This window comes from Scyliorhinus torazame, chromosome 1, assembly GCF_047496885.1.
Source record: "Scyliorhinus torazame isolate Kashiwa2021f chromosome 1, sScyTor2.1, whole genome shotgun sequence".
Taxonomy (NCBI): domain Eukaryota; kingdom Metazoa; phylum Chordata; class Chondrichthyes; order Carcharhiniformes; family Scyliorhinidae; genus Scyliorhinus; species Scyliorhinus torazame.
In genome coordinates this window covers 381,375,909-381,390,655 of record NC_092707.1, presented here as the reverse complement: position 1 = coordinate 381,390,655, position 14,747 = coordinate 381,375,909, and the positions used below count along the sequence as shown (strand labels likewise).

The following is a 14,747-nucleotide window of genomic DNA, read 5'->3' as shown; positions in this document are numbered from 1 at the left end:
TTGTCCAAATACGCAAAGAAACTGCCAAAGATCCTCTACTGCAGCGCGTGATGCAACACCTTGCCCATGGCTGGCAAAAGGGGCAGTGCCCCCAGTTCTTCAACGTTAAGGACGAGTTAACGGTGCCGAGGGGATCCTTCTTAAACTAGATAGAATCGTCATTCCCCAAAGCATGCAAGCCATGGTGCTCAGACAGATCCATGAAGGTCACCTTGGGGTCGTAAAATGTTGACGCAGAGCTCGGCAGGCAGTCTACTGGCCTGGCATCAGCCAGGACATTGCCACCACGGTCCTCAACTGCACAACATGCCAGAAGTTTCAACCAGCTCAGCCCAAGGAAACACTGCAACAGCACAAGATTGTGACTTCTCCGTGGTCCAAGGTGGGGATAGACCTCTTTCACGCAAATGGGCGTGATTACGTGCTCTTGGTCGACTACTTCTCCAGCTACCCGGAAGTGGTGAAACTGTCGGACCTCACGTCCAAGTCAGTGATTAAAGCCTGCAAAGAGACGTTTGCCAGGCACGGCATACCACTCACAGTAATGAGTGACAACGGCCCATGTTTCTACAGCCAAGAGTGATCCGACTTTGCACAATCCTACCACTTCAGTCACATCACATCCAGTCCCCATAACCCGCAATCAAACGGGAAGGCCATATTGGGTCCATATTGTCAAGCGATTGCTGTGCAAGGCTGCAGACTCAGCCTCGGACTTCAACCTGGCGCTGTTGGCATACGGGGCAACCCCTCTGTCGACTGGTTTGTCTCCGGCGCAGCTGCTCATGAACCACAACCTGAGGACGACTGTTCCAGCCATCCATGTTCCTGACCTTGACCGCCTCACGGTGCTGCAGAAAGTGCAGCGATCCAGGGACCAGCAGAAGATCACGTATGATGCTCATGCCAAGGATCTACCTGCGCTGGCTCCAGACGATGTTGTTCGCGTCCAGTTGCCTGAGGGAGGTTGGTCAGCCCCAGCTATTGTCGTCAGGCAGGCTGCCCCCAGGTCCTTCGTTGTCCAAATGGCTGATGGCTCCATTCTACGGCACAACAGGAGGGCGCTATGAAACGTTCCCTGCCCACCATCTGGCCGGACTTCTCTGCATGTCATCATGCCTCCTCCGGACATTTCACACCACGAGGCCACCGATCTAGCAGCGATCCCGCCTCTCCATGAGGCCACCGACATGACAGCAATCCCGCCTGTCCAAGTACCGGCGTCCCCCCCCCCCCTCCACCTCTGAGGCGGTCGACAAGAATTAGTCGCCCGCCACAAAGACTGAATCGATAGACTTAAATCTTGTAAATTTTGTTCAGTTTGCTCTGTATCTGCACGATAGACACCTTCCCATGTACACATGTTCATTCACTCACCACTTGTATATAATCATGCATGTATATATATCGCCACGTTCCAAAATTTACTTCAAAAAGGGGAGATGTCATAATATCCACTCATGCACATAATGAGATGCAGACAGGCAGTGATTGACACACAGGATAACCAATGAACACACACGACACATAACAACCAATCACCAGACAGGACACCACCACTATAAAGCACACAGGGCATTAAGACTCTTCCTCTCTCTACAGGACACAGCTACTGAGATAATAAGAGTGCACAAGCCAGTGAGCACTATCACCATGAGGTAGAGAGTTAGTCTGGTCAAGCCAGTAGGAGGTTATCAGTTAGATTGATAGAGTATCAACTCACAGCAGATTATGTACAGCAATCAGGAAGTTCAATAAAACAGTGTTGGACCATCTCCTGTGTCAGAAGCCTGTTTCTAGTTTCACTGCATCCAGTTACAGTCAACGTTGAACCAACTTACTTAACACATTAGGTATGACCACCTCAACATCATCTGAGTCATTTTATTACAGTACTTTGGGAGCAGGCGTACATAAGTGTAGCATCAGTAAAACAATTTCTGTTCCTGTTTAATGTTTCAGGTAAATAGTTACATCAAGTTGTTTTCCGGATCACACATAGTTATGGTTAGTTGTTCGAACATTATTCTTAAATCCCGAAAATTCTGACATCCAGAAATGACTTGGTCCCAAACATTGCGGGTTGAAGAGGTTTCACCTGAGCCAGGGTTCAGGTAATTCCGACTGGGATGGAGATGGGAAGGTGTAGGCGAAACTGTAAACGGGAGTCGTTTCCAGGCAGTACGTGTGTACCTGCTGTAGTTTCAGAGTGGCATCGCTGGAGATCCGCGAGTGGAGTCAGCCACATTTATGCTGCCCCTGGCCGACTTACTGGGGTAGTGGGGGGAGGGGACTGGTGAAAGGAGAATTGCCGAGGAGTGGGAACTGATCTGTTGAATCTGCTAGAATAGAATCGTAGAATGATCACAGCACCAAATGAGTCCATACAGCCCATCATGCCCACTCCAACTCTCTACAAGAGCAAGAGTAGGTAGTTTCATTAAAACGTGGCAGACACTACAGAGTACACATGGCAGTTATAGAACCTAGAACTGTACAGCACAGTACAGGCCCTTCAGCCCACGATGTTGTGCCGAACTAGTCTGAAACTAAGATCAAATCAACCTACTCCCAATCATTCTAGTGCACTCCATATGCCTATCCAATAACCGCTTGAAAGTTCCTAAAGTGTCCGACTCCACTACCATAGCTGGGAATGCGTTCCACGCCCCAACCACTCTCTGAGTGAAGAACCTACCTCTGACATCCCTCCTATATCTTCCGCCATGAACCCTATAGTTATGCCCCCTTGTAACAGGTATATCCACCCTAGGAAAAAGTCACTGAACTATCACTCTATCTATCCCTCTCATTATCTTATACACCTCAAAAAAGTCACCTCTTATCCTCCTTCACTCCAATGAGAAAAGCCCTAGCTTCCTCAACCTTTCCTCATAAGGCCTACCCTCCAATCCAGGCAGCATCCTGGTAAATCTCCTTTGAACCCTTTCCAATGCTTCCACATCCTTCCTATAATGAGGTGACCAGAACTGCACACAATACTCCAAATGTGGTCTAACCAAGGTCTTGTACAGTTGCAGCATAACCTCACAGCTCTTCAACTCAATCCCCCTGTTAATAAATGCTAACACACTATAGGCTTTATTCACGGCTCTATCCACTTGGGTGGCAACTTTCAGAGATCTATGGACATGAACTCCGAGATCTCTCTGCTACTGTAATCCGCATTCAAATTTGCCCTACCAAAATGAATCACCTCACACTTGTCAGGGTTAAACTCCATCTGCCACTTTACAGCCCAGCTCTGCATCCTATCAATGTCTCTTTGCAACCTACAACAGCCCTCCACATTATCCACTACTCCAACAATCTTGGTGTCATCAGCAAACTTACTAACCCAACCTTCAACTCCATCATCCAAGTCATTGATAAAAATCACGAATAGCAGAGGACCCAGCACTGATCCCTGTGGTACACCGCTGGTGACTGGGCTCCAAGATGAAAATTTACCATCTCCCACCACCCTCTGTCTTCTATGTGATAGCCAGTTACTGATCCAATCGGACGAATTCCCCTCTATGCCATGCCTCCTTACTTCCTGTATGAGCCGACCATGGGGCACCTTATCAAACCCCTTACTAAAATCCATGCATACGACATCAACTGCTCTACCTTCATCTGTGTACTTAGTTACCTCTTCAAAGAATACAATCAAACTTGTGAGGCAAGACTTACCCCTCACAAATCCGTGCTGACTATCTTGGATTAAGCTGTATCTTTCCAAATGACCATAAATCCTATCCCTCAGGACCCTTTCCAATAATTTACCTATGACCGAAGTGAGAATAACCGGCCTATAATTCCACCACCTCCTCCGGCAGCGAGTTCTTATACTCAGTGCCCCGGCCAATGAAGGCAAGCATGCCGTATGTCTTCTTGACTACCTTCTCCACCTGTGTTGCCCCTTTCAGTGACCTGTGGACCTGTACACCTAGATCTCTCTTACTCTCAATACTCTTGAGGGTTCTACCATTCACTGTATAGTCCCTACCTGCATTAGACCTTCCAAAATGCATTATCTCACATTTGTCCGGATTAAACTCCATCTGCCATCTCTCCGCCCAAGTCTCCAAACAATCTAAATCCTGCTGTATCCTCTGACAGTCCTCATCGCTATCCGCAATTCCACCAACATTTGTGTTTTCCGCAAACTTACTAATCAGACCAGTTACAATTTCCTCCAAATCATTTATATATACTACGAACAGCAAAGGTCCCAGCACTGATCCCTGCGGAACACCACTGGTCACAGCCCTCCAATTAGAAAAGCACCCTTCCATTGCTACTCTCTGCCTTCTATGACCTAGCCAGTTCTGTAGCCATCTTGCCAGCTCACCCCTGATCCCGTGTGACTTCACCAACATCGTAGTCCCAGGTACCAATCCATGCTTCAAGCTCACCAACCTTATTCCTGATGTTCCTCGCATTGAAGTAGGCACACTTCAAACCACCTTCATGCCTGCAGGTCCACTCTTGTGACCTTGGTACCTTCCTCAGTACTGCACTACCCTCAACTTCCTGAACTCCAGTAACGCTATCTCCTGGACTACAAATCAGTTTCCCAGCCCCCTGCCACATTAGTTTAAACCCCCCCAAAGAGCTGTAGCAAATTTCCCTCCCAGGATATTTGTGCCCCTCTGGTTCAGGTGTGACCCGTCCTGTTTGTCCAGGTCCCACCTTCCCCAGAATGTGCTCTAATTATCCAAGTAACTGAAACCCTCCCTCCTACACCATCCCTGCAGCCACGTATTTATCTGCTCTCTCGCCCTGTTCCTCACCTCGCTAGCACGTGGCACTGGCAGCAAACCAAAGATGACAACACGGTCTGTCCTGGCTCTCAGCTTCCACCCTAGCTCCCTGAATTCCTGTTTTACATCCCCGTCCTTTTCCTACCTATGTCGTTGGTACCGATGTGTACCACGGCTGCTCCCCCTTAAGGATCCTGAAAACATGATCAGAGACGTCACGGACCTTGGCACCCGGGAGACAACACACCAACCGTGAGCTTCTATCGTTGCCACAGAACCGCCTATCTGTACCTCTAACTATAGAGTCTCCAATACTAATGCTCTCCTGCTCTCCCCCCTTCCCTTCTGAGCCAGAGGGACAGACTCAGTGCCAGAGACCTGGTCACCGTGGCATCCCTCTGGTAGGTCCCCCCCCCCCCAACAGTATCCAAAACGGTATACCTGATATTGAGGGGATCAACCGCGGGGGATCTCTGCACTGATTGCTTCTTCCCCCTCTTAAACGTCACCCAGCTACCTTCATTCTTAGGAGTAACTGCATCCCTGTAGCTTCTATCTATAACCGACTCTGCCTCCCGAATGATCCTCAGTTCATCCGGCTCCAGCTCCAGTTCCCTAACATGTCTTTGAGGAGCTGGAGATGGGTGCACTTCCCGCAGGTGATCTCAGCAGGACCACTGACGGTGTCCCTCACCTCAAACATCCTGCAGGAGGAACATTGCATTGCCCTCTCTGCCATCCCTTCCATTTATCCACTTGACAATTACGGAGCAGTTGTTGATATCAGTGGATGAACATTTGACACATTGGTATGACACTCTTAAATCTCCTGTGTTAGCAGTCCGATTAATATGTTTAAAGTAGACAAGTTAATATCTGTACTGGAATAGTAGGCAGAGGCATTTGTCTGCGAATATCACCAATACTGAAGATCAGAGGGACCTTGGAGTGCATATCCACTAATCCCGGATGGTGGCAGGGCAGGTAATTAAAGTGGTTGAGAGGTATTTTGAGATACCTGCCTTTATTAGCCAAGGCATAGAATACAAGAACAGGGAGGTCATGCTGGAACTGTCTAAAACGCTGGTTAGGCCTCAACTCGAGTACTACGTGCAGTTCTGTCACCATATTATAGGAAGGATGTGATTGCACCAGAGGGGGTGCAGTAGGATGCTACCTGGACTGGAGGGTCTGAGCTATGAGGAAAGGTTGGAGAGACTGGGGCTGTTTTCCTTGAAGCAGCAAAGGTTGAGAGGGGACCTGATAGAGGTGTATAAGATAATGAGGAAGGCACTTTTTCCATTAGTAGAGGAGTCCATGGCCAGGGGGCACAGATTTAAAGTAAGAGGTAGAAGGCCAAGAGGGGACACTTTCACCCAGAGGGTGATGGGAGTCTGGAACTCACTGCCTGAAATGGTGGTTGAGTCAGAAACTCCCATATCATTTAAGAAGTACTTAGATGTTCACTTGCGCTGCTGTAACCTCCAGAACTATGAGCCAAGCGCTGGAAAATGGGATTAGTGCATCCAAATCTTAATTGATCAGAGTGCACAGGATGGGCCGAATCGCCTCCTTCTGTGCTGTGAATGTCTATGAATCTATCGTCATTTGCACCTTTGTACATGGGACTACTCAGTGATAGCAGAGTAAAACTACTTTTTAAAAAAGCATTTTATTCAAACTTGTATCAAAGTAGGTTACAGCAAAGAAACACCCCAGGAAACATTCTTCCCAACAATCAACTATACAGTTTGTACAGATTTCCTCCTTTTTTGCGAACACTCCCGACCAGAATCTTCTCAGTTTTTCACAACTACAAAACATGTGCGCATGATTTTCTGGCCCCCGCCCACACCTCTCACTCATCTGCTACCCCCTGAAAGAACCCACTCATTCTCGCCCGAGTCATATGCACCCTGTGCACCACCTTAAACTGTATCAGACCCATCCTTGCACACGAGGAGGTCCCATTTACCCTTCGCAGTGTCTCACTCCATACTCCCCAATTGATCTCCATTCCCAACTCCGCATTCCCATATCTCCTTGATCTTCACCACCCGCTCGCCTCCCTGCTCCCCCAGCCACTTAGATATATCCCCAATTCTTCCCTCCCCTCCACATCCGGAAGCAGCAGTCGCTCCAGCAGGGTGTATCCCAGCAATCTAGGGAACCCCTTCCAGACCTTTCGTGCAAAGTCCCTAACCTGTAGATACCTGAACTCACTCCCCCTCGGCAGCTCTACCCTCTCCCTTAGCTCCTCCAGACTGGTGAACCCTTCCTCCAAATACAGATCCCTCACCTTGACCAGCCCCACTTCCCTCCACCTCCTGTATACACAATCCATCACCCCCCCCCACCCACCCTCCCACCCCGGCTCAAACCCATGATTCTCGCACAGTGGCGTTAGCACCGACATCCCTTCCACCCTAAAATGCCTCCTCAGCTGATTCCATATCTTCACCGTGGACTGCACCACTGGGCTCCCTGAATACCAACTCGGAGCCATTGGCAATGCTGCCGTCACCATAGCCCTCAAACTGGACCCCTTACAAGATTCCTCCTCCATCCCAACCCACTCAACCCCTTCTTCTTCCCACCAATGGCGCACCTTTTCCACATTCGCCGCCCAATAATAATGAAGCAAGTTTGGCAACACCAACCACCCCTGCTGCCTCTGCCTCTGTAGCAGGGTCCTCCCCACCCTCGGCACCTTCCCCGCCCAAACAAAGTCAGAGATGATTGTGTCCACTTTCCGAAAAAAGGCCTTTGTTATAAAGATCGGGAGAGCCTGAAAGATAAACAAGAACCTCGGCAGAATATTCATTTTCACCACTTGGACCCTCCCCGCCAACGTTAAGTGCAATGTATCCTCTTAAGATCCTCCCTGGCCTCCTCCACCAGCTTCGTTAAGTTCCACTTATGGAGCCCCGTCCATTCCCTCGCTACCTGAATCCCCAAGTACCTAAACCTATCCCTCGCTACCGTAAATGGCATCCCCCTAAATTAGCCCGCTGTGCCAGCTCATTCAACGGGAATACCACGCTTTTCCCTACATTCAGCTTGTATCCCGAGAACCCTCCAAACCTCCCCAACAGACCCATAATCTTTCCCATACTTGCCAACGGATCCGAAACATACAGCAGGAGGTCATCGGCATAGAGCGACACCCGATGCTCCCTCTGTCCCCTCATTATCCCCTGCCACTCTGCCGACCCCCTGAGAGCCATCGCCAATGGCTCTATGGCCAGCGCAAACAGCAGCAGCGACAGCGGGCACCCCTGCCTCGTACCCCTGTGTAAGTCAAAGCTTCCTGAGCTCATATCATTCGTCCTCACCCTCGCTCTTGACGCCATATACAGCAACTGCACCCATGCCACAAATCTCGGCCCAAACCCAAACCTTCCTAAAACTTTGAACAAGTACCGCCACTCCACCCGATCAAATGCTTTCTCCGTGTCCGTGGACACCACCGCCTCCGGTACCAGAGCTCTTGACGGATTCATCACCACATTCAACAGCCGTCTTTCTTACTCGTGAGCTGCCTGCCCTTCACGAAGCCTGTTTGATCTTCTGCAACCACCCCCGGGACACAATCCTCCATCCTCCCCGCCAACAACTTAGCCAATACTTTCACATTCGTGTTCAATAGTGATATGGGTCTATATGACCCCCATTCCACCGGATCCTTCCCTTTTTTGGGGATTAGTGTGATTACTGCCTGCTTCATTGTCTCCGGCATTTCCCCCTTCTCCAGTGCTTCATTAAACCCCCCAACAGATGTGGTGCCAGGTCCGCCGCAAATTCCTTATAAAATTCTGCCGGGTACCCATCCGGCCCAGGGGCCTTCCCCGCCTTCATACCCCTGATACTATCCAGCACCTCCCTCAGCCCCAGGGGCTCCTCCAACGCCTGCCTCTTTGCTTCCTCCACCTGGGGAAATTCCAACTCGTCCAGAAACCACCCCATATCCCCCTCCTCTCCTCCTGGGTCTGCCTCATAAAGTCCCTGGTAATACTCTCTAAACACCTCATTTATCTTCCCTGGCTCTGACACCACATCCCCAGCCCCAGTCCGGATCTTCAATATTTCCCTGGACGCAGCCTGCCTCCGCAGCTGGTGCGCCAGCACGCGGTTCGCCTTCTCCCCATACTCGTATTGCACCCATCTTGTCCTACGCAGTTGCCCTACCGCCCTCCCTTTGTTAGCCTGTCAAATTGCCCTTGCAACTTTTTCCTCCTCACCAATCCCTCCACGGTGGGCACCCTCGAATATTCCAGTCCACCTCCACTATCTCGCTCACTAGACGGTCATGTTCCGCCCTCCTTTCCTTATTCGCACGAACCGTAAATGAGATAATTTCTCCCCCGACCACTGCCTTCAGTGCTTCCCAAAAAATACTTGCCGACACCTCTCCATTCTGATTGAACTCCACATAATCCCTAATCACCAACCGCACCTTATCACAAAAACCTCCATCCGCCAACAGCCCCAAGTCAAACCTCCATCCCGGCCTTTGCTCTCGTCCCGTACTGAACCGAATATCCAGCCAGTGGGATGCATGGTCCGAGATAACTATCCCCGCATACTCTGCCCCCTCCACCCCAACCAAAATCTCCCGACTCACTACAAAGTAATCAATCCTCGAATACACCTTATAGGGGCTGTTTAGCACAGGGCTACATTGCTGGCTTTGAAAGCAGATCAAGGCAGGTCAGCAGCACGGTTCAATTCCCGTAACAGCCTCCCCGAACAGGCGCTGGAATGTGGCGACAAGGGGCTTTTCACGGCAACTTCATTTGAAGCCTACTTGTGACAATAAGTGATTTTTTTTTTTTCATTTTCATAGATGTGTGAAAAGAAGGAATACTCCCTTCCCTCTGGGTTCTGAAAGCACCATACCCATCCTCTCCATAAACCCCCCCAGCTCCTTTGCCATTCGTACCCTACCCATCGACCTGGGGCTCGACCTATCCTCGGCTCCAGGACACAGTTAAAATCTCCTCCCATGATCAATTGGTACGTGGCCAAATCCGGGATTGCTGCCAGCAACCCCCTCATAAAACCCACATCATCCCAATTTGGGGCGTACACATTTACCAACACTACCGGTGCCCCTTCCAATACCCCACTCACAATCACATATCTCCCACCTGGATCCCTCACCTCCTTCGCACTCACGAATCCCATTATTTTGCTCAATACAATCGCCACACCCCTCGATTTCAAATCAAGCCCCGAGTGAAAAACCTGCCTGACCCACCCCTTCCTTAACCTAACCTGGTCCTTCACACGGAGGCGTGTCTCCTGCAAAAAGACAATCCCCGCTTTCAAGCTCCTGAGGTGCACGAACACCCGCAACCTTTTAATCGGCCCATTCAGTCCCCGGACGTTCCACGTTACCAACCTTACCGGGGGCTTGCGCCTCCAATCCCCTCTACCGTCCGTCATCTTCCCCACTTAACTCCTGCCCCTTTAATTCCACTCTGTACCTAGCCCATCCCAGATGGCCCCTTCCTTCGCCCTTAACCATGTTATCACTCACCCCCTGCCGCGTCGCAGAACCCCCCCCCCCCGGCTTTTCCCCTTTCCCTTCCTCCCCCTCCATTTCCCCTTTCCCTTCTTCCCCCTCCACTTCCCCTTTCCCCCCTCCCCCCGGCCACCCCTCTTGGCCTTCTCCCCCACCACCTCACTTCCGTTCACCAGCATAACCTGCTGGCATGGCTGCCCCTGCCCAAAGGCACATCCTAATGACCTCCCCCTCCCTCTCCCCCCCACTCCTCCGCTCAAAGAAGAAGGCCTCCTGCTGACCTTACCCTCCCCCACCCAAACAAGAACTTCTCTGAACTCCTGGTAGCCTTCTCCAAAAGTAAACAAACAGATGTTAAACACAAACAGTCCCATAAAACAGGAGGGGGGATGGGAACATCCAGCCCACATAAATATTTCACCCCTACAACTCCTTACAGTCTCAACATTGAACAGAAACCCCCACCGCTCCCCACAAAAACAGGCAAAAATCCCCTAATCCCTACACCATCTTCAAACATGCTCCCGACCATTACATAGTGCCAGCACCCAGTTCCCAAGCATTGTCCACTCAGTTCTCCCCCAGTTTATGCTCCTTAATGAAGTCTTTGGCTGCTTCTGGGGTCTCAAAATATTACTCCCGGCCTCCGAACGTCACACATAATTTCGCCGGCTAGAGAACCCCAAACCTGATCTGCCGCCGGTACAGCACCGCCTTGGCCTTGTTTAAACCTGACCGCTGTTTTGCCAACTCGGCTCCGATGTCCTGATGAATCCAGACATTATTTCCCTCCCAGTCGCAGCTATGCTTCTCCCTGGCCCACTTTCTCTTTCTCCACAAATTTATGGAGCCTCACGATCACCGCCCGTGGCGGCTCCCCAGCTCTAGGCTTCTGCCTCAGAGACCTATGCACTCGGTCCACTTCAGGGGCCTTATCCAGCACCCCTTCTGCCACCAGCCCCACCAGCATCCTCGAGATGTACCTCATGGCACTCACACCTTCCACTCCTTCAGGCAGGCCCACTATTCGCAGGTTCTGCCTACTCGAGGCATTCTCCTGCTCCTCAACCTTTGCCCTCAGCGTTTTACAAAGGTCTCCTAGGACCCCCACCTCTGCCTCCAGAGCCACCACACGATCGCTGTGGTCCGAGATCACTCCTTCAATGTCCCGAATCTGTGACCCCTGCACCTCCAAACACCTCTCCATCTGCTCCAAAGTACTCTTCAGGGGTGCCACAGCTTCTGCAATGCCCTTTGCATGATCCTCATGCATTTCTTTCTTCTGTTTATGGAATTCCTCCTTGATAAAAGTCATCAGTTCCTGTATCTGGGGCCTTGCAGCTTGCCCCTCACCCGCCTGCATGTCTGTGAAGCACAAGACTGTTTCAACGTTCCAGCCAAACCTCTCACTGTTTTCTGCCGGGTCTGGTGATCAGAAGACATACCATTCCAGGAGTAAACTGCTCCTCTAACATTCACCTACGCTTTTTCATCAAAATTCCACCTGGATCTGGGTAAAAAGAGCCCTTTTCTGTGACTTTGAACAGGAACAGCCCTTTATGTGACCAATCACTGCATGGTCACAAGTGGAAGTCAGCAGAGTAAAACTATATGGGCCACCGAAAAGGGGAATGAGAAAGGGGAATGAGCACACATTTCAGAGTATTCCCAATCTAACATTTCAAGAATCAGATCAGCATTCTTACCGTTTCCACAGGAGAGTGTGGCAGGGCTGCTGGGCAGGGAACCATGAGTGTGAGAATGCGGTGAAGTGCTCTCCAAGGAGGTGCTCTTGCGAAGCTTCCGGCATGCTGACACTAACAGATCCCGGCATTGCTTATGGCAATTTACACCACAGTCTGCACAGAGGGAGAGGTAAGAGTTACACAGAGTGGCTGACACTGTCCTCACAGCTCAATGCGAGCTTGCTCAGCTCTTGGGTCAGAATTACTGACGTGAAGTTACTCCATTACAATCCCCCTCCCACTCCCATTGTTAAATAACTATAATGAACCATTAGTGGGGCGGGCTATTTTCCCTTTTTCCAATCCGAGGGCAAGATCAGTTACATAGAGTCCTTTAACCTCCACAACATCACTGTCTAAATAAAAGATTTAGATTCAGTTTGACGGTATCTTTGTTAGGGCAATGGGTGGCTATGTGGGCATCATGATGCCTCGCAATTTTTTTCCATCAATGGGTGTGGACATTCACGCAAAGACATGTCATTGTGATGGGCAAGCCAATGTGCAGCAACTGGCTTGCATCCTGCGACCACGGGACAACATCAGCGCATCCTCTGACAACACGGCCTGCCTCAATTCGACATACAATGGCAGTGTCCAAGTAACGTTCTTTGAGTAGCACAGAGGAAACAGTAGGGAAGTCAGTCCTCTGCTGCGAGGACCAGCTTTTCCAACCTGTACGGGAAGGGCCAATGCTGCTCATTCAAAGAGGCATTGATAATTACTCAGCTTTTCACAAGCTGAACATGGTCTCTTCTTTCTGCCACTGCACACAAGTACCAGGATAACGGGGAGCATTTTTGTTGCAATATCGTCAACAGTCTCCGTATTAAATCCCCCTTCTCTGACAAGCCTAATCACAACCGGCAGGAAGTGCAGCTCAAAATTGGTAATGAGGCACTGCCATTAAGTTGGGCAAGAGTTCAGCATCACCAGCCTTACAGCATCCTGCAGCCAGTTCAGCCTCCCTCACACCCTCCCTGTAAATACTGGGGCCCCACGTGTCATGTGGCAATAGAAAGATCAGTTTAACAACTTTACTGAGGTAAACAGACAACTGGCACATCTTCCTTTCGTGGGGAGGGTGATTATCAAGCCTTTCCTTCTCCTTCACTTCTCGTCTGAAGGGCCTGTTCTGCAGCTCAGCTGGTGGAGGTGAAGCTTGACCCACAGTAGGTATCTTTTACGTCGATGTTTGCAGTCAAAAGACTGCTATCAAATTGGAATTTTTACATGGAGGGAAACCAGCAAGTACTGCGGTCAGTGGTGCAAAGAATATCACAGGCGCTCTTTGCTGTTTCATTAATCTGGTAAATTGCCATTGTACCAGCTACAATATGTGCTGCAACAACTCGCCAAGCCTCCTTCAATGGCACTTTCTAAAGCAGCAAACACTACTGCCCAGCAGGGCAAGAGCAGCTGCTGAACAGGAACACCTGCAAGTTCTGATCCAAGTCGCCGACCATTGGCACTTGCAATCCTATCAAGGTTCCTTCACTGTCACTGGATCAAAGTAGAATCATAGAAACCCTATGATTAGCCCATCGGGTCTGCACCAACCCTCCAAAAGAACACCCCATCTAGGCTCACTCCCTTGCCCTATCCCTGTAACTCCATCGAAACATTGGACACGAAGGGGCAATTTAGCGTGGTCAATTCACCTAACCTGCGCATCTTTGGACTGTGGGAGGAAATCAGAGCACCCGGTGGAAACCCCACACAGACACGGGGAGAACGTGCAAACTCCACACAGACAGTGACCCAATCCGGGAATCGAACCTGGGACCCTGGAGCTGTGAATTAACAGTACTAACCACTGTGCTGCCGTGCTCACCATCATCTTCTTGAGGGCAGTAAGTGGATGGGCAACAAATGTTGGCCATACCAATGATGCCCACATCCCATGAAAGAGAAAAGGTGGTATGACCATGCCCCCCTTTACCTTTCACAGAAGTGAAAGGGTCCCCAGAAATTGACAGCATGTGCAGTAACAATTCTGACTTTTCGTTCAGCATTAGCAGGCTGGTTTCTGAGGCCTGAATTGCAAGACCCCTTAGCTCTGTGTCCCTAAAACTTCCTTTGCCTCCTCTAACACAATAGGTGCCTGAAACAAAGGGCAAGTTCTTATTTACCTTTACACTTGTATCCCTGTTTGATTAGACCCCAGAGCTGCAAAGAGAACAAAAGAACGTCAGTGATTTGGGAAGGAAATCGGAAGAAGGTGAAGTAATGAAGGAGGAAGGCACAGGGGCCAGTAGCAGAGCAAACAGGATGTAGCTGTTCACAACACCCTTCCTGCCACAGAGAGACGGCAATCATTATTTCAGACCTGTGTCAGCCACCAAGCTGCACTGCTTTCAAAATTCACTTTTTTGAGCAGGGAAAAGTCAAAAGGGGTCAATGGATTAAATAAAAGCTCTAAATGATAAACTCATCTCCGTGAAGTCTCCACATTGGGCTGGGCGAGGCAGGGGGACGTGACTGGCCCACATTTTACATCTCAGTTGCTTATCTGTTTCATACCTGAGCGCAGCTGTTTCTATTAAGGAGCACCATGAAAACAGCTTGGTTATTGTTCGCCTCACTCTCCAGTGGTGGAGGGTTGCAGACAGCAGCTGAAACTGGAAATGCCCGGCCAAGAGTCACGAGTGCGATAGCAACAAGTCAATTTGGTCAGTAATGGTGTCGTAACGTGTTGTGGGACAA

At 50.0% G+C, this 14,747-nt stretch overlaps 1 protein-coding gene across 1 annotated transcript in view; it reads right to left on the bottom strand.

Moving 5' to 3' along the window:
* rasgrp3 (RAS guanyl releasing protein 3 (calcium and DAG-regulated)) overlaps window positions 1-14,747 on the bottom strand; it is a 145,358-nt gene that overhangs the window by 25,496 nt on the left and 105,115 nt on the right. Inside the window, exons 14-15 of the mRNA XM_072512335.1 lie at window positions 14,174-14,210; window positions 12,003-12,155 (exon numbers count right to left, since the gene is read on the bottom strand). Of these exons, the coding sequence (XP_072368436.1) occupies window positions 12,003-12,155; window positions 14,174-14,210 (190 nt within the window). The remainder of the gene's footprint in view (window positions 1-12,002; window positions 12,156-14,173; window positions 14,211-14,747) is intronic.